The 21,154-nt window shown below is 33.6% G+C and overlaps 1 protein-coding gene across 1 annotated transcript; it reads left to right on the top strand.

Annotated features, from left to right (window-relative positions):
• Positions 1-11,567: 11,567 nt before the first annotated feature.
• On the top strand, positions 11,568-14,701 carry LOC136973939 (cholinesterase-like). The gene is made up of 4 exons (XM_067268711.1): positions 11,568-11,593; positions 12,095-12,369; positions 12,430-13,576; positions 14,542-14,701. The coding sequence occupies exons 1-4, from the start codon at positions 11,568-11,570 to the stop codon at positions 14,699-14,701; spliced, it is 1,608 nt and encodes a 535-aa protein (XP_067124812.1).
• Positions 14,702-21,154: the final 6,453 nt, after the last annotated feature.

The following is a 21,154-nucleotide window of genomic DNA, read 5'->3' as shown; positions in this document are numbered from 1 at the left end:
TTCGTATTCGTTTGACCTTTCAATGAGCTCCCTCACAACCTGAATGTGATCAAGTGTGCTGTATCCACTCCTGAATCCAGCTTGTTCTCTTGGTTGGGCAAGGTCCAGTTGTTTTTGTAGGCGATTAGTCAGTACCTTAGTGAAAATTTTATAAGTCACCGGGAGAAGGCTGATAGGCCTGTAGTTCCTCAGGTCTTCTATGTCACCCTTTTTATGAAGTAAGATTATTATTGATCTTTTCCAGTCTTCGGGGATTTTGCCACATTTAAGACAATCTGTAAAGTGTTTCGCAAGTATGGTTTCAGTAGCTTCGCCAGCTTCCCTCAGGATGTCTATAGTGATTCCATCCTCTCCTGGTGCCTTTCCTTTCTGCATATTTCTGATTGCATAAGCAACTTCTTCTTTAAGAATTTCAGGTACCTCATTTGTTACCTCATATGTTGTCTTTACTGTTGGTGCAGTATCTCTGGCATACAATTTTTTGTAGAATTCTTCAACTCTTGCTAATATTTCTTCTCGATCCCTGGTGACGGTGCCATCTTCCTTCTTCAGTGCAAAGATGTGTTTCCTTCCATTTGTTAATTGCTGTTTTGCATTTTTCAGACTTTTGTTGTTTTCAAGGGCTGTTTTCACAAGGCCACAATTGTATTTTCTGATGTCTTCAGTAAAACATTTTCGGATTGTTTTGCAGAGTTCCGCGTATTCGATGTTTGACGTTATATTTTCTTTACTTCTCTTCATCATCCGCCTTTTGCCCATCAATTGTCTTGTTTTTTCTGTTATTTTCTTCTCAGTCTTTCTAATTACATAACCTCCAATTCTAGCAACTGTTTCCATAATTATCTTGGTAATCTGTCTGTTGGTTTCTGATATGTCCGTTTCCTCTTTAGTTAAATTTTCCAGGACTGAGAATTGGTTTTTCAGTTCCATCTCGAATGTTTCATGTTGCTCTTTAAGATTCTTCAAGTCAACAGACTTGGTTGTTTTCATAAGCTTTCTTCGTTCCAATCTAGTGTTAAGATGAAGCCTACCTCTTACCAGCCGGTGGTCACTGCCTGTATTAAATCTATTCAGAACATTGCAGTTCTCAACGTTGTGTTGTTTGTTCGATAGGATGTAGTCACTCTCATATTTTCCTCCGTTTGGGTGGCGCCAGGTCCACTTTCTGCTTGACTTCTTTTTAAAAAATGAATTCATTATGTAGAACTTTTCCGCTTCAGCAAAATCCACAAGCATATCTCCACGTTCATTTCTTTTCCCATGTCCAAATTTACCAACGGAGGTTTCGTTCTTTTCCTTTGCTCCAATTCTTGCATTGAAGTCACCCATGATGATCTTTACATAATGTTTCCCTTTTCCATTCATCTGTTTTATTTCATCATAAAAATCCTCTATTTCTTCATCAGGGTGACTTGCTGTGGGAGCATAGACTTGGAGGATCTGTAGTTTATACCTTTTTGAAAGTCTAAGAACTAATCTTGCCACTCTATCTGAAGAACTATCTACTTCTAAGATGTTATCTTTCCACCTTTTGTTTATTATAAAGCCAACTCCACTATTCTTTCCATTTTCTGTGCCTCTGTAGTAGAAGATATGTCCACTTTGCAGTTGAATTTGACCTTCACCTTTCCTTCTTACTTCACTCAGTCCTATCACATCCCACTTGATCTTGAGGAGTTCTTCTTCCAGTTCTTGTAGCCTTGGTTCGGAAGAGAGCGATCTGCAATTATAGCAAGCCAGGTTCATCATCAAATGGCAGCCAGGTCCAACCCGGTGATTCTTAGCACCTTCTGCTTTCATACAGCACTGGTCGCTGTCTTGACCAGGTGTAATCTTGCCTCCGGGGAATGAGGGCCATGGTTTCGGTTGAGTTTTCATCTTGGGGGTTAATGGCCATAACTCACCACGCTGGCCAGGCAGGTTGGTGAGTGAGTGCAGGTAGCCCTCCCTGTTAGTCTTTCCATCTGTGGCAACAACTACAAGATTTGGTACCACAGATGAAAGCTGCCAGTCCGCACCACGTGGAGGTGGGGTAGGACATTGGATAGTTAACCCGGCCGGTTCCACGCATCGTCACAAAATGTTCAGCGTGTGGGTCTCCTTCCAGTTAGTGCTAGCTATCCTTTGCGGACCAATTATTATAATACACTTAATTATTTTAATGGGGGTTTTTCAATTAATATTTATTTATATCAATACACTCTCATTGTCATTTTATGTCTCGATTGGTTAATTGTTGGAAAGAGAACATCTCATTGGCTACAACTGGAAAATATTGTAGATCTACTGTATAAATTCCCGCTGTCATTTGTCTGTCCGTCTGTCTTTCCTTAATGTCGAGAATGGAGTTAGATGGATGAAAGTCGAGATCGGATGTGGAAATCGGGGGGGGGGGGGTAGAAGGACACAAATAACTATATACGAACGTTCAATGCAGACAGGAAGTTACGTTATTTCAATTCAAAAATTTTCCCTGGAAAGGCGTTAGATAGATGAACAACACGACTCTATTGTTAAAGGAAAAGTATAATGTACAGGGCAAGCCACTACTAATTTGAGGTGGAGAGCATATATTTTAAGTTAAATAAATTAAAAATATAATTTAAAATTGCAGCCCGGCATTGTGAAAATGTCACAATAAATAATTGCTCGTTTCTTATAAACTTGCGTTGTAAATTGAGATCGCATTCATGAAAACTCGGTTTTAATTATGCAATAATCCACAAAAAAAGACAAAAATACGAAAATTACATGTGAAATTTAACCAAAAAATTTGTTTGGTGAGACTACTATGTATACATTTTAACGGTAATTTTGTGTCATTTTCTCATACTTGTCCATTAAAAATTTTAACAAAGAAAAATTGTGCAATTTCCTATCCAAACAAACAAGCCCATTATCACAAGAGAAAACTTCCAGACATATTAACAGAGTTATTTAATCGGAAATTTACTTTTTAACGATTAGACACCTGTTAACATAGAAATTCTAACATCATCATGTTATATTGATATCGATGGCCAGATAACCGCCATCCTGCTGATTTGCTGACCTAGGGTTCTGACAGGTTGAACAAATGGTTAACATTTTTTATTAGTGGGGTTGACATTAAAGAAAAGGTCATATTAAAAGATATCTTGCGTGCTTGTTTTAAAAATTTTTAAATGCTTTTAATATTCTGTTTAATTAAGTAAATGGAGAAAAATTAAGGGATTGAAATAATTTCTATTTACTGTTACACTTGAATTTTTCATAAATGCTTTCTACACGAAGACAAACATTCGTAGTAAAATAAATGCTTCATATAGACGGAGTGATAAGGAAGAAACTACTTATGGTATACGACGCGGTTTTTTTTAAAATTGAAGTTTAAAAATTGAAATTAGAAATACCGAGTTATGCTAGTTGGAGCTGCTGTTAGTTCCAGTCATTTCATTGTGTAAAATTGCGAAGATATTCATCGTCAGATATTATTTATATTAGTGACAGAGAAATAATTTTACTGTACTTTAAGTAGAAAGTATGAAAGCCGATAGCCTCTTTCGTTAGGAAGAAGCAGAGTGCCGCAGAGGGAGCGTGCTAAGTCCATAACCCAGCAAACCGCTGTGAGAAATCGGACTTCAACGTAAACAATTTAACGTCGTAACATCAACTTTTACACCAGGGAGTAAGTCATTTGTTGAGTTCTCAGCAGTAAAAGCGACGCTTTCTCATAACCTTCCGACCTACTATCTCGATTTCTCCAAGTCAATATAGCCAGAAACTGCAAGTTTAGGCAGTCGTCGCCAGTCGTCAACGGAATATCATCTTTTATCTAGTGCCTACTTTAGTGTCAACGGATATACCTAGTTCTTACGGATACTTCAGTTCAACGGATACTTTCTCGTCTACGGTACGCATTTTGAAGACGAACTCTATCTCAGGGGACTAAGATACACTTCACTTTCACTTTTTAAAAACTCTTTATTGATCAATGCCTTGGCACCGCTAGGCATAGCCAAGGAAATAGTACATAAAGGTTACATATTCAAGATAAACATTTGATGTTACAGATTTACAAAAAGAAATATGTGGTGTACTTATATACCTATTAACAAACCAACACAAGCAGCAAAGAACAATATGTACAGACACTAAAGGCTACCTGCCAGTAGTGGAGGAAAAAGGGGGTTGAAAACCCTTGTAGACAATGTCCATGACAGCATTTTAACAGTTAGAACTGCCACGGGCGATACAATAAAGCCAATTAGGATAACAGTACTAATACATAAGACATAAAACAAAACAATGAAGTGGCTAAGGATGAGGCTAAGTCACAGTAGTTCTCCTAAAGTACGTTTTGATAAGGTCCTTGGTAGCTTGGAACAAATTACCACCCTGAATCAGTACACTGAGTTTGGACGGCCAGCCAGAGTCACGGGGCAACAAAGCAGTAACTCGTGTCCGCATGTCATCCAACATAGGGCACTCCAAAAGATAGTGACGAGCACCATCAGGAACACCGCACGTAGTACAGGTTTGCTGATTGGATAACCTGAACCTGTGTAGATACTGATAAAACTTGCCATGCCCTGTGTAGAATTGGGTAAGGCAGTGCTCAATGTCTCTCTTAACAGAAGTAGAGACCAAAGGAAAAAAATCCCTCGTTAGGCTGTTAGTTTGGGTATTCCAGCTGCGTTACCACTTGTCTCTAGCATCCTCTTTAAATCCTTGTATCATGTAGCCTTGTAGGTTGGGTCGACACAGGAAGTGGCAGCCAAACGAGCGAGCTCATCCGCCCGCTTATTGCCGACCACCCCAGAGTGTCCTCTAATCCACACAACTGCAAATCTGTTGTTGTTCTTATGTAGTTCAAATAGTATGCTGTTAACTAGTGGGTGGTGCCAGTTGTAGTTTGAGATGGCCTGCACCGATGAACAAGAGTCCGTGAATATATTAATATTGTTGAGGTGGAACATGATATTACACCATTTGATTGCTGACAGGATGGCCCAGAGCTCCGCCTGATAAACTGAGCAGGTGCTCCCAAGACTATCAGAGAAGTTGTAGACTTCCGTGTTATCCTGAAATGCCACAAATGCGCACCCTACTTCATCATCATTCTTTGACCCGTCCGTAAAAATATTAAGGGTCTGATCTGGCCAAGGCTGACTGTGTACAAGTGGCCATTCATTGGGGTCAACACTGAGAGTACCATTGTGGGACATCTCGATGTTGTCAAAGACCCTGTTGTTAAAACCAATGCTGGTGCCTAACCTCATGTTCCATCTTTGCACGACAGTACCAATCTCTAAGTTAATCGGTCGTTTTCCAGCAATCACCTGCAAGGCAACGGTAGAGGTGGTCGAGTAGGCCCTGCAGATGCGGAGAAGAGTCCTCCTCTGGGCACTCAATAGCTTCCTATCAATGTGGGTCATCCCCAGCCCCTCGGCCCAGACTGGTGCAGCATAACAAATCATAGGAAGGAAAACAGAGTCATAAATGATGCTCATGATATGTGGACTTAAGCCCCATTTTGATTTAGCCACTTTCGACATGGCATTGAAGAGAAGTTTGGTCTTGTCACAGGTTTGCTTTATATGTGAGATCCAGCTAAGTTTGTAGTGGAGGATGACCCCCAGGTACTTTAGAGTGGTAACCACCCGTACACTGTGATTTCCCATACGTATGGTCGGGACCCTTCGGTACAGATGTGGGGCCCTCGGTCTGGAGAAGACAATCCCCTTAGTCTTACTAGGGTTGAACACCAATTTCTTTCTACTGCCCCAGTCCTGTATTCCGGCTGGATGCAGTTGGCCTCTGCTCGATCTCTGCCCTCGAGCGGGCTGCAACCAACACCATAGCATCATCGGCAAAGGCCACAACCCAGTCTCCACCAAAGTCCTCCAATAGAAAGCCATTGAAGAGCATGGTCCACAGCATGGGACCCAAGACAGAGCCCTGTGGGCACCCTCGAATGATTTTCCTAGTCCAGCTCCTAGAGCCAATTTGAAGGATAGCTGAACAATTATCCAAGTAGCTTTTAGTCATATTGTATAGGTTAGCCCGGCACTCACATTGCTTGAGCCTATGCAGAATCATCGGCCACCATACGGCATTAAATGCTCTGGCTATGTCCAAACTGAGACCCAAAACACATGGGAACGTTATGTGTAATTCTTTGATTTTGTTCACCACAGAGCCAATAGCATCCGTTGTACAAGAACCCGAGCGGAAACCAAACTGCTGCTCATGAAGATGTCCATCTCTCTCCAGAAAGCAGACTAGTCTATTTAAAATCAACCTCTCCAAAACCTTGCCCATTATGGACAGGAGGGAGATATTCCTGTACCCGCTGGGAGATGCTATTTTGGCACTTTTATCCTTGGGACTTAAAACCAACCTTGCCTTCTTCCAGGCCTCTGGAAAAATACAATGTCTGAGACAATTATTAACCATAATTTGAATATTTTCAATAATATTTGTATATTCAGAAAAGTTTATAAACTTATTGTTATTTTCATTATTATTTTATTATAATGACTACTTTTTCAGCATTAACATTTGTTCTAAGAACAAAGAACATGCTTTCTGCAAAGACTATTTACTGATGTACGAAATGTTTTTTGTACGAAAGTGATTTTAAATTATGGTTTTTAAAATCGGTCATTATGTAGTGTTTGGCTTTGTGAATTTTCCTTTAAATTGCCACGAAGCAAAAGTGTATAATCTAAATTTAATACTTGCGAATTTTTATTTTTTTGCATCTTTTTCATAGTTTGTATACAAAATTTTGTATAATTCTGCTTTTTGGTTACAGTTACAGAGTGCTCTGAATAAAAAATTGTTATTTGTGGCCACTCTGTATTGTTTGCTATTGGCTTTATGGAGGCAACAGTGAATATTGTTCTTATTATTACGATTGGATAAGGAAAATAATGCTAATTAAAGCAAAAATATTACAACTGATTATATTATGCATAAACCGCAAGTCATGCTTCGCACCGTCTCTGCATTTTGCAGTAATTTACTTACTGTATAAGCAGATACGGTAAATCTATGTAAATGGTAGCATTTCTGTATAAACAATTAATAGTACAGGAAATAATAAGTTATTATTAATTACTTATAGCCGCTCCTGAAATGAAAATCCCATTAATTAAGACTATATTTCATTACTATTGTATTTGATTACTTTATTACTTACACAAAACTTTTATTACTGTATTTTATTAATCGTATATCAAATTTTACATACGTTTTACGTTTTAAAATAAATCGAACTTCTAGTAATTAAGAGATGAATACTAAAGTAGCGAATGAATGATTAGAATAGTTAAGTGCAACAACCCGACACATACTTAAATAATTAGCAGGAAAGGAGGAAATGTCATTAAATCTACACGCACAAGCAATAGTAATCTTTATCTATCAACCAAAATAATTATAAAAACTACATTTATGTAAAAAGATTATAACTTTATGTAAGAATAATAAGGAAAAATTCTGACTGAATTTTTCTTTATTCTTCTTACGTAAATGTAAATTATACGAAAAAATTATATTTTTCTATCACTTCTGACTTTTGGATATTATATAACTTTAATGAATTTTAAAACATTAAACCAATAATGATTAAAATTAAAGTTAAAAAGGTATAAAAAAGAAACCAGATTGCAGAGAAAAATACTTTTTATTTACATTACTGACAAGTTCCCCAAATACATTTCGCCTATGAAAGGCCTCTTCAGTGGGGCTAAACGTACACAGTTCATATCTGACAATCAACTCATTAATAAGAGCCACTTACATAGTTAACAAAGAATTCCCAGCATTCCGCTGTTGACATTCCCGTATTTAAATTTACATTATTGTTCTGCATAATTATAGCGAAGTGTTCTTTTACTTTCCGCTTTACATTGTTTTTTCTCTAAAAATAATTTTTAATTTATTAGAATTGATCTGACAATTATTCATTACATGTTCGGACAGATTGCTTGTGTGCTCCATCGTCGCTATTGTTAGTCCCCATTGAGCGGAAGCGACGCTGCCGAACTACTACACGTGCGCCAACTGGACAGAGAAGAGCTAAGTAGCCTACAGAGAAAGGTCGATGGTTAAAAGTTTTTATTCCAGAACATTGAAAATGACTAAATGGTGATTCCATTTCACAGACTATGTCTTCATTCAATTTTTAAAAAACCCAGTCTTTTTGATTTAAAGCTTATATACTGAATACTGTATACGTCATTAACTTTATATAATAGAGAATAACAGACTTTAATCCACAAGGAAATCTTTAATAAATATTTTCTTTTTATTTAGCGTTCGAATTTAGCGGTATAAATTACAAAAATAAATTATAAAAGTAACAGAATAATCTTTTATTAGGTTATTACCCAAAAGGATATGTTTATATGATTGGTACTCTACAGACGATTACATAGGGTTCAATATTTGCATTTTTGGCATTTAGTTTTCCATTTACATTTATATTTTAGTACATTTCTAAGCGAATATACTAAAATATAATATCTCAAAGGTCATTGTCTCGTTTTCTCGGTTACCCCTAATCATATGAATCTAAATACTGTATAGACAGATATTGAGTTAGAAGAAATAGATAAGCTTTATGCATATTCTGTATTCATAAAAAAAAAGATATTTACAGGAAAATAATATTTTGTCACTATATATAGACACATATATATTACAGTAAAGTTCATCGCTTTTCACACTTTAAAGAAAATAACAATACACATTCTAGGTAGGTCTTATATAGAAAATTTAATGTTAAAATTAATATAATTATTTTGAATATATGACTATCTCTAGTTTAATTCAGAAGTTTGTATTTACAGTAAAATATAAGTTATTTATTAAGAATAGTTATATTTAATCGTCATATCTCTGTTGTAATAGTAACTAACTCGACATAATACGTTTAAAAATAATTCATAAAATGTAAGTCGCATTATCTAACGTAAAATAAATTACGTAATCTTCCTCTATAATGAACATTCATTGTTTCAAGATGTTGATGTTATATTCAAATTATTAGTAATAAGTCAGCATAACATCAGTGATCAGTGACATATAATGAACGTCTCATTATATTACAATGATTGTCATAAAGTAAGAGTTTGAACTTAAAGTATACCTGTTTAGCTCTCACTTTAGTTGGCATTTAAATATTTCAAGCTATACTTTTTAGTGAATTTTAGCTTAGTGTGAAAACACCAACAAAGAACTGCTCATCTTTCCCGGCAACAATTAAAATTTTTGTGGCACCATCTGTTGATCTATTATCATATTTTATTTTAAAAATCTTATATTTTTCATTATTATAAAATGACAAAAAGCTTAATTTTCAGGGTAGGAATGGGTTTTATAAAAAATTGTAAATGTAAACAACAAGTAAAATGGTCATTAACTCCGACCCTAATGGAGATAAACACGATTCCCATTATCTCCCCACCCCATCGACCTTTAACCACCAAAATTGTATAGCGTCAATCCCCTATATATTAATATAAACAAATCTCCCTATGCAAAATTTAAGAATATTTCGACAAAAAGCACAGGAGTTATTTATCTCCACAGAGGATAAATATAATCGTCCACACACAATAAAATGTATACATGCAGAAATTACATTCAATTTTTTACTAAGTCCTAAGTATCAATATAAAAATGTAAAATTCTTGTGTGGTCATTTTTTGACCGATCGCCATACTTTATAATAATCGATTCTTGTATTGAATTCTGTAAAAATTGACAATCAATTATTTATACACTATGTTCAATAAACTGTAACAGGAAGAATAAATTAATGAAGTTCAATAAACTCGACTAAGCGAAGAGCAATTATCTATTGTGACATCGTCACACAGCCGGGCTACAATTTTTAATCATATTTTAAATTTATTTAATTTAAAATATGTGATCTCCACCCCTAATTAGTGGTGGCTTGACTCTATACATCAGGGGTGGCCAACAAGTCGATCGCTCGCGATGTCTTGACTTAATGTGTTACACTTGTAACCGAACGCAACATGTAAACTTAATGCGCAAACGCAACAGTATGCATGCAGTTATTATTCGATTACAGCCATTTAGCTTGAATATTTGGTACTGTCATACGTCAACCGAGAAAAATACCCCAGTATCACCAAATGTTGCGAATATATTTATTCTTATTTCGGATCTATATACCTGTGTGAATCGTTATTTTCATACTTGAAGTTAACGAAGATTAAACAACGTTCTGTCCTGACTGATTACCATACTGAAGACTCATTATTACCATCTTTGTCAAGATATACACCTAATTATGATTCCTTGCTTAGAGACACGCAGACTTCTTTCATTCTTCCATTAATGTTAAGATAATAAAATAAATTCTAAATCTCTCTTTATCTGTAGTTAATTTGAATTAATAAATATTGTTAATAATTACTCACGTTGTTTTAATTTCCCTGGACGTCAGTTTATTGTCCCGTTAAATAATTATGTCGTTTTTTACGTAGGTAGATGTACAGGGTGTTTCAGTACGAGGTGCACTCTCGCGAGCTATTGATGGATTAGCAAAAAATAAGTATAAAAATGATAAATTTTCCTGGTCCAAAAAAAAATTGCGAAAGTGAAATCTTATAATCAAATTATCAGCCATACTGTGCATTGTTAAAACAACTTTTTCGTATTTACGAATAAATAGTACCACAACTTACACATTGCAATTAATGAAAAATTAAATTATATTTTAAGTTACTAAAAATCTATCTTGTAAAAGAATCGAAAAATCGAATTTTTTAGGTACCGCCTGTGCGGAATGAACTCGTAACTGCAAATAACAAAAGTTGAGTCTGGAAATTATTTTCATTATGAGCCTATATCTCGAAAACTTAATAAGTGATTTAAAAAATTTAAAAAAAATAGTTTTAAACATATATTTTGCTGCCCACAGCCCGCGGAAGTGCACTTCGTACTGAAACACAGTGTATAAATATAATACGTATTTCATACCTATTTCTCCCCACTTAGACTATGCCTATGACAACAAGTCGATCGCGACATATTTTTAAGATAAAAAGTAAATCTTATGTATACAAAAGTTGGCCACCCCAGCGGCCGAATGGCCGAGCGGTCAAGGTTAGCAGCCTGCCGCCCTGGGGGATCCGGGATCGAATCCGGACGAATCGAAAAATCCCCAGAAATTTTTCGGGGGTGGTCCGTCCGGATATGTCGGTCCTGGTCCCTCACCACCCGGCCGCCCCATTGTGGGCCTGGTCGAACCCATAATGGGCTTGCTATAAGAGGCCCTCTTAGTGCCCACTGGGCGGAAAGAGTTACAAAAAAAAAAAGAAAAAAAAAGTTGGCCACTCCTGCTGAGCATCGTACTTTTTCGTTAGCAATGGAGTCTTGCCGGTCATCTATCTAACTATCACGGAAAAGTATTTTAATTGAAATAACGTAACTTCTAGCATGACACGTAAGTCGATTTATAATTAATTTGGGCCTGCCATTCCAAGTCTTTCTAAATCTTGTCAAGATATTTATCTGTCTAACTTCGTTCGTAGGATTAAGGAATGACAGTCAGCGGGACAGATGAACGGTAAGACGATAGTGGACATTTCTAAGCGTACAATTTTTTCAAATTGCAACCTAATAATATGATAGATAAATTATATTAAAAAACTGATAATTCTGTAAGGAATGACGTTTTTGCAAATTTATCACATTTGTTAAACATTAGTTATGAAATACATTATTTCCATTTGAGATGCCTACTTCGGAGATATATCTAAAGCCTATTGATTATCAACATTTACGATAATAAATATACTTTATCGGACCATCCTCAATACAAACATTGTGTGCGAATTAATAAAATAACCAGCTTATAATATTCGAGACATTTTTTAGTATTCAGTTTCCCCTCCTTATTAGTTCTTCTGTATCTGTCACTGATCCAATTCCACTGACACTTTTGTTAATATATTGTTTTCTGACTCCGTATGCATTATATTCGACAGTAAGTACAATTTATTATACAGTCGAAAATAAGATTCAATTATGCAAATTTTTAAACTATTACTTTCTTAATATTTTACAGAATGAACATGAAATTCTTTAATTCATTTTTCATCTGTCTCTATTCTTTATCCGTGATTAATGGAGAAGAAATTGTCGAAACATTAACTGGAAGTGTTAAAGGAAAAATAATAAAAGTACTTTCTAGTGATGTTTATGCGTATTTAGGTATTCCGTACGCATATCCTCCAGTTGATGAACTCAGATTTCGGGCGCCTCAACCCATTTCGAAGTGGCACGGAATTCTGGATGCCACAATAATGGCTCCCGCATGCACCCAAGACCCCGGAAATTTACGTTTTTACTGGATACCGCAGAATTTGCGTTACATGAGTGAAGATTGCTTATATTAAAATATTTGGGTCCCTGCTGAAAAACGAACACTAAAACCATTCACTACAATGGTGTGGATACATGGTGGAGCACACAATACTGGCAGTTCGACAATGCCTATCTATAATGGGCGCTATTTAGCTTCTATAGGCAATGTCATCGTCGTTTCGTTTAACTACCGACTCGGCTCATTCGGATTCATGTATTTGAACGACACCAGAATGCCGGGAAATATGGGAATGCTAGATCAAGTTACTGCGTTGCAATGGATCTATAATAATATAGAATGCTTCGGAGGAGACAGAAATGATATCACTCTATTTGGAGAAAGCACCGGCTCTGTCTCGATTACCGATCACATGATATCACCATTGTCTAGAGGGCTGTTCAGAAGAAGTATACTTCAAAGTGGCTCCAATTACAATAGATACTTTGCAATAAAACCAGAATCAAATGAGAAAACAACAAAGAAAATTGCAACGATAGCTGGTTGTAATACAAGAAACACATCTCCCAACGATGTAATAAATTGTTTATTAAGCCTAACAGCCGAGGACTTAGCAGCTGCCGAGAGGAAATTTTCAGTATCTGATATGAATTTGGTAACGTTTGCAGAACAAGTTGACGGCCATTTTCTTTTCGACAACGGTATAAACAGCATCAATAACGGAGCAATACACGCCAGAGAAGTGATGATAGGAAATGTAGGAAACGAAGGATCGCCGTTCTTGTTATATTATAAACCAAAATTTCGAACAAAAGATATTCCGAATTTGAGTAAATCGGAAGCGGAATATATTTTGAGTAAACTCTTCTTGTTAAATAAAACACGTCTTGAAGCCATCTCAGAAGAATATTTTGGGAAGTTGTCAAACTGTGATTATTCATCCATCGCTGAACGAACTATAGAAGCATTAGGAGACGGGTTATTTGTTTGTCCTACTGTGGCTCTAGCGGAAAAGTTATGGCAATATGATAACACCGTATATTTTTATAACTTCAATTATTCTCATATTACAGGAGGTTATAAAAAATGGGAAGGTGTTCCTCACTTTGAAGAGATTTACTTTGTATTTGGTATGCCATTTATGTATCCTGAAGAATACACAGATGAAGAGAAATATTTTAGTTATCAGATTATTCGACTGTGGACTTCCTTTGCAAAAACGGGGTAAGATTTGTTTTTTCATAACTACTTTTGAAACGAATAAAAGTTAAGAAATATGTCTATAACAAGTTATAATACATTTTATAAAAATTGTTATAAGTGTTATAATTTATCTCTATGTTGTCGGAGATATGGATAAACAAACTTATCATCGTACGTGTTATTAACATATTATTTATTTATTTGTTTTACTTTCTTCGGTTTTATAGACTTTAACATTGTGAAAGTATGACAATCTTGCCATACTTTCACAATGATAAATTCCTCACTTACAGGTTTGTTTGGTTTTCTCGACGTTGTTGCATTGTAGGAGCACAAAAATATAAGAAAATAACCGTGACAATACTCAGTATTCTGTATATGCAATCGAGTGATGTGTTTGGATGTAGCAGTAAGCGCTTATTTTTCATAATATCTCAAAACTACCTAATTCAAAAATCTAGCAACGAATTACTCTCGACAACATTGTAAATACAAATGTCTCTTCTGTTGTATTCTTTTATTTATTTTACTAAAGATATTTATGTTTGAAAAACATGGTGATTAGGGCATACTTATCCTTGGTATGTATCAGTAGACTCCTTAAAGATCGTGACTCACTACTGGCCATGTGGGGTTATCATCGAACACTAAAACCACACATAAAATCACTAAATGCTAATGGTTCATGTCTCAACAATAGGTTGGCCGCTAGGAATTTTAGGGGTTTTTTTACGAGTGTAACCCAGATATGGTTCCGATTTCTAATAGGCAGATAGGACCTTTCTATCAGAAACTGCCAAGTCCTCACATTTCCCTTTGAAATTTAATTTTTAACATTGACCAATTGAGTTTTATTAATCAACATTGATAAAAACTGTACTGGAATGTTTAAAACCCAAATAAATTAAAACTATTCTTATTGTTGAACGGTTTTATAAATACATTATATTAAATCTTACTTTCGTTTCTCTAATTTTTTTTAATAGTAAACCATGTGAAAACCAGAATGAAGACTGTTTACCGTTTGACCCAATATATAGAAGGATTGTAAATCTAGAACCTTATAATTTCCACATATACAAGGAGAAAGCAAAGAAGGAATGTAGACTATGGTTGCAGCACCATCGAGATGCTATTTCATCTTAGATGAAGCAATTTTCTATTACTTTTTAACGTTATTTTGTTTGTTTATTCACTTATATTACATAGAAATGTAATTTTAATTGTGTATTTTAACAATTTATTTTAGAAATACTTTATAATTCTTTGAAAAACTAATTAAACTAATAATTAGAAAATGAATATAAAGAACTTTTATAACATATATCACATAGAAAGTTTCACGGCTGTATACGAAGTAATGTTTAATCTTTGCGTATTTTCTGTTCCTTGAATTTAATCTTAAATATATGAAAGTATTTTTAATGTTTTCATATTTTCCATTTCGTTGAGCCTGTAATTCGTATATAATAGAATAAACTTATAACCCGCCGAAAATATAGTGTAATCTTTCTTTTTGTTATTTAAAAGTTAAATAATAATTAAAATATTATATATATTCGAAACATATTAACGTCTATTCATTCTGTTTTAAAATTTACGTCAAGTTGTTCTTCAATTTTCTCTTCTTACTGATTTTTCAGAAACTAATACACTCATCCCGGATAACCTGAACTATTTAGAAAATGTCATAGTGGTTTGTTAGTAGCGACTGTTCGTTGCATAGAGGGTTTCCCAATTTATATGATTCTATTATAGCGGAAAGGTATGATAAAACAAAATTAAAACTCTATTAATTCGAGCATGTATGGCAGGTATGGGTTTGATGGAGTTCATCACAATGGCGAGCGCCTGATTATGTGCTGCAAGGACTTGTTCATATCCGACATTCTCTTTCCGCACAAGTCAATCCACATATATACCTGAAAAAATAAAACACTGCAGTAAAAGTCTATGATTGAGATCTTGATATAGGATGAAAGGTTGAAATAGATGGTGAAATATATGAAGGCGATATAGTTATTGACTATTACCTGGTCAGGACGAAGATACAATTGCTGAATTGCTGGCGATATAAAAGACAAAACAATGAAATGAAATTTTTAGAACGTATGAAAGTAGAGTGCCTGAAGGAGAGAAAATTACAGTATAGAGAAAGTTTATCTGTTAATGTACATGAGCTGAATAAGGATGTTAGACAAAACTGTGCGAATCTGTGAGATGCTGTAAAAAAACACTGTAGTGGAATGTGCAAGAGAAATCTGTACATATTTGCAAAAATCATATATTATGGTAGTGCGGTTTCTTCAAACTCCGATCACAGACAAAATACTTTCTGACTTATGAAGATGTCCGCTTACGCTTCGCTCAATTAATGTTAATTCAACCAAATAAATCGTACGCAATGTCTCTATAACAGTGCGTAAAAGGATGCAAAATTTTAATGATAATTTCTAAAACTACAAAAACTAGATAAAATACAAAGGTTAGTCTGTGTTTTCCAGTTTATAATTAAAACCCTAATACAGATTTTGACAAAATGATTTATTTTCAATATAAAATTTATTTAAATATATCACAAGTTAATTACTAGACTTTTTTATTATTAAATTCAATATATCATAATTTAATTTAAAATATTTCATACATTTTCAAATTTTATTCTACAATAAAATCTAATGAATATCACAAAAAATATTTTGATGTAATTTCCATTACTAGACGTAAGAGCCAGCAACGAGTTGCTTAACTTTCCCCGGAAAAAAATTGAAAAATGCGCGTAGCGCTATCTGTTATATTTTCTTTTAAAAACTTTATAATTTTATTTCTTATAAAATGGTAAGTAGAGATGTAGGTAGGAGAAAGTTTTATACAAATAAAAATAAAAAAATTGTAGATGCCAATAATGAGTAAAATGATCATTAAGTTTGACACTACACGATTCAACACACGATCCCCCTCAATCTGCCCCTGTCAGCGATCTTTATTGACCAAAATTTATTAGCATCAATCCTTTTATACCCAATCCTCCCTGCAGAATTTCCGAAATTTTCGACAGAAAGTACAGGAATTATGAAGTTTTAAAATGGTTGAATAAAATCGTGTCCCTCAGACACTAACATCAATACGCACAAAAAGAACCCCGAATTATTTTTCTATGTTTGAAAGTCCTGAAATGTTGGGTGTTGGTCATTTTTCTACCGATCACCATGCTATCCCTCCAGAGGGAAAGTATGACGATTTAATACAATCGACAAAGTAAAAAAGCTCCACTGAAAATGCTTTAGACTTGATAGAAATTACTTAGTTGAGTAAACAATCTACAAATAGACAAACCTATTTTGTTCATTACATTAAAATGAATATATTTACGTTTTCATAGATGTTCATAAACAGGGTAAAAACTCTCAAAGAAAATCTTGCTCACACAAAGTTACTCTACAAACATTATTTTAAAACTTCGCCAATAACAAAAAACAGAAAATTTCAGGTAATTATTTGCAATTTGGTACCAAGTCAGTAGGACACAGAATGTAATTCGGAACATTTTTGTACGATATATATCCATAAAATTTTATTTGTTCCTCAATTATAACACATTATACCAACACCTAACATGACAAAAAATATAAGAAAAAGTGGAAAAAAAGTAAATGTCTCTATAATATAAAGGAGCTAAGAAGAAAATTAGCGAATGATTCAGTAATGAGAAGTAAGTCAGAAAAAATAAGATAACGTACACTAAAAGAAAATTTCCATTTGGTTACTACAGTTTATATTATTAATATTTAAACCTTACTCCGTTAATCTTCATAATGCTAATCATCAGAACGTTACAAGTTATTGATTTCTGTTTGTGTGCCAGAACATATCTTTATTTTTTTAGAATTTAACTGTATACAAGGCAAAGAAACATTGCAATAAGCTTAATAGAAATCAATGCTTACAAAAAATATAACATCTAACAACGGCTTCTAAGATATATTTCGTTAAATTAATGAAAATTTAATAATATTTATTAAGAATCACAACGTTAAATTCTAATGTAAAGCAGGAAAATAAATAAATAAATAAATAAACCAGCAACGAGTTGCTCGACTTTCCCGGCAACATTTATAACTTTAGTAGCGCCACCTGTTTTCATGTTTCATTTTCAAAAATTTTTATTTTTTTAACTATTATATTATAATATGGCAAAAATATTAACTTTCAGAGTAGGGATAGGGTTTATGAAAAATTGTAAATGCTAGTAACTAGAGAAATCGTCATAAAGTCCGACTCTACTCGACATATGACACACGAATCACTTTTTCTGTCCACGCAGTTGACTTTTATTTAACAAAATTTAGTAGCACCAATCATCCTAATACCCAAACCACTCTGTAAGATTTAAGAAATTTTTGACGAAAAGGACAGGAGTTATTTAGTTTCAAATAGGGTAAAAAAAAAAAAAGTTATTCCTAACACACACACTAAAATCCATACGTACAGAAGTTTTTTACCCTTTTGCATTTCTCAACGTTTCGAGGTACGCTGAGTTCAAAAATGTAAAACTCTGAGTGGGGTGGACATTTTTTGATTAATCGCCATACTTTACCTCTGTTAAATATAAAAGGGAAAAAGTAATTTTAAATAATTCGGTTAATGTTACCTATGGTTCCAAAATGGCTGCTCGTCTCTGATTCCAGCAAATAGAAGAAAGGAAACAGTGGGGACGCACGTTCTTACCTAACTTAACCTATTCTAATAAATTACCATAATTATTACTAACAAAATTATTAGAATAGGATGGATTAGGTTAGAACGTGCGTCCCCACTGTTTCCTTTCTTCTATTTGCTGAAATCAGAGACGAGCCGCCATTTTGAAACCATAAATAACATTAACCAGTAATTCTGATTAAAAAACATGGTTGTAAAGGGAAAAACACATCATAAAAGACAGAAAATACCAACTTATACAAAAGTATTTGATACATAAAAGCAAGTAAAAAATATTTTTTCCTTTCTACAGAAATTTAGTAGTTTTGTGGAAATCTAAAATATGTTTGTAGAATTAAATTTATGCATTTTACCGCACATACTTTTGCCTTCAGAGATGTTTTTTAATTTTAGAAGAAAGGAAAATACTGAATGCAAATTACAGGCCATCTGAAAAATACGAACATAAACAAATTATGTATAAAGGTTGTTAAGATATAAATATTTAATTTGTTTTTTGAGTAAAACATTTTGTATTAAAAACAAAATTGTGAATTCTATTTTTAAAATTCAATTAAGAAATGTTATTTTTTATACGTATTTCTATTGATATCTCGGTTCTTTTTATTTTATTATTAAAAGTAATTACCTTGAAAGGAATTCTTTTGTCTATCGAATAGACACCGCCTACAGACAGATGTAACGACACTTTGCCAAATCTCTTCATAAAATCAAGAATCTAACCAAAGGGAAACAAGAATTTACTCTGTTACTAAGAATGGTCAATAAAAATATAACACTAAACAATTTACCTTCAGTTTTTGTTTTAGTTTTATATTATTTGGTCCAAACTGTCGGATGTCTTGAAAAGCATTCTGCAACTAAAATACGTTTATATAATTACATAATATAATACTGTTAAATAATAATTATTAATAAATAATAAATACCGTAAATGCGAAGCAGCACATCAAACATCCACATATAATGCAAATAGTCGTGCAGAGAATAACCAAATTGAATATTCCAAATTTTAAAATTTCGCTCAGTTCTGCAAATAAGAACACGTAATAGAAGAAACTCGTTGCAGATGGAATGCCAAAATAAATAATCATTACTATAAAATTCAGTTTTCCATTCATTTGGTCGACGAAAATCCATAATTCTTCGTGATTTAGCATAAACTGATTCGATTTAAATATTAAATTAACGTCGTTGCTTTTAATTGAAGAGAGATTCTGTGAAAGATTTTTGAATTCTTTTCCAGCGATAAATATTAAAATCGCACTGATCGACAGCCCAAAAATAATTCCTCCCATGATAAAATTAATTGCTACTCCGACTTCTACGCAACAGAATAGAGCTTCTCCATAATATTTCTCTGAATTTTTTAGTGCGGGATAGAAGAAAATTAGGTTCAAAGTTTGAAACAAAATTAAGCCCGTCATAACCACGAAAGAAACCAAGATGCAGACGTATCGCATAACGATATTATTTTCGCTCATCATTTGTCTTTCAAAGAATTCACTTTTGAGGTTCGCTATCAAATTAATTTTGACCTTTCTCGTAAGACTGAATGCGGAGGAGTACGCAAAAAACATTATTGGATATGAAATCTTCATTACTGTAGCATCGCCTTTGAACAACCCGTCGTACCAACCGATACAAATTGCATAATTACTCAAACCGGGAATCGCATGCCATAACATAAGGAATGAGTGACTCCATAGAACCAGTTCTATAAATCGAACGTAAATGATTTTGAACATGAACTTTTCCGAAATTCGAAATCCACAGTTTTTGCATTGACATGTTTTATATACTTGCAAGCCGTAAATCAGAGACAATCTCCGATAAGGTTCCAGAAAGCAACTCATACAAACTTTATCCATATTAAAACCAGGCCGTGTTTTCTCTTGTAATTAAAATATCCAGAATTAAATTAAAATTTTTAGTAGCAGTAATTAAATAATAAATAAGATTTATTAATTTTTCCTTATATTTTTAGAGAATGTTACTAGTATTAAGACAAGTATCTTTGGTTAGTAACTTCAATAAAAATGAATACTTTTCAAATTAATGTTTTTTAATTGTGTAAGTATTTGTATCAGATTATTCATAGTCATATTATTGATTAATATTTCATCTATTATGTAATAGTAATTTTTTGACATACCTTATTACTTCAATTAAGAACGTCAGAAGTTCACTCGTGTTCATAAATTATCCATTTATCTATGACACTAATGTTATGTACGGAATAAATAAAATATAGGTGAAGTCGTTATGCCTTAGTTACTCTTTTCAAATAGGAAAAAACAAAAGTTTAAAGTAAAATAATAACTTTCACCATACTTACTAACATATATTGGTACATATATTACACGATATAATACATCTATATAGTATTTCTAGAGTTACATTTCTATATAAAATAATGATTTTATATATATATATATATAATGAAACGAAACCAGAACTGTAAACAAAATTTCACGTGATAATTCGTCGAACGATGTAAATTTTGATATTTGAAAATTTCTATTCTACGAGTATCCGAATGGATAAAACCAATGAATAATAGTGTTTGGTCGTTGAGACACATCTGATCAAAGTAGTGTTCGTAGAAGTTTCCGGTTTTCTTCACGTGTACAACACCTAAATAGGAAGCGGTTTTCCAAAGAATAAAAGCACTTGATCAATAAAAGCATAATAAACCCAAAATGTAAAGAATTTTGCACGATTTAGTTTTTCCTATAATAGACGAAACAGTACCCGAATACTTCTAATCTCGATTCATCGGTTGTCATGGTAATTATTGATTTAAGCATTTTCGTAAGTCAGTACAATATCGAACGAAGAATACACTGCTATTAATATTAATTTACGACTAATAATATA

Source organism: Centruroides vittatus, unplaced genomic scaffold, assembly GCF_030686945.1.
Source record: "Centruroides vittatus isolate TY-2023 unplaced genomic scaffold, ASM3068694v2 contig_3318, whole genome shotgun sequence".
NCBI classification, from domain to species: Eukaryota; Metazoa; Arthropoda; class Arachnida; order Scorpiones; family Buthidae; genus Centruroides; species Centruroides vittatus.
Note: the sequence above shows the minus strand (reverse complement) of the source record. Positions and strands in the feature narration are given on the sequence as shown.

What these genes read in the sequence shown, in the direction of transcription:
- LOC136973939 (XM_067268711.1), top strand. Translation starts at nt 11,568, where the DNA reads ATGACAGTCAGCGGGACAGATGAACG. An exon ending in GTCAGCGGGACAGATGAACG is followed by an intron (nt 11,594 to 12,094) that starts GTAAGACGATAG and finishes AATATTTTACAG; the next exon opens with AATGAACATGAAATTCTTTA. An exon ending in CCAAGACCCCGGAAATTTAC is followed by an intron (nt 12,370 to 12,429) that starts GTTTTTACTGGA and finishes TATATTAAAATA; the next exon opens with TTTGGGTCCCTGCTGAAAAA.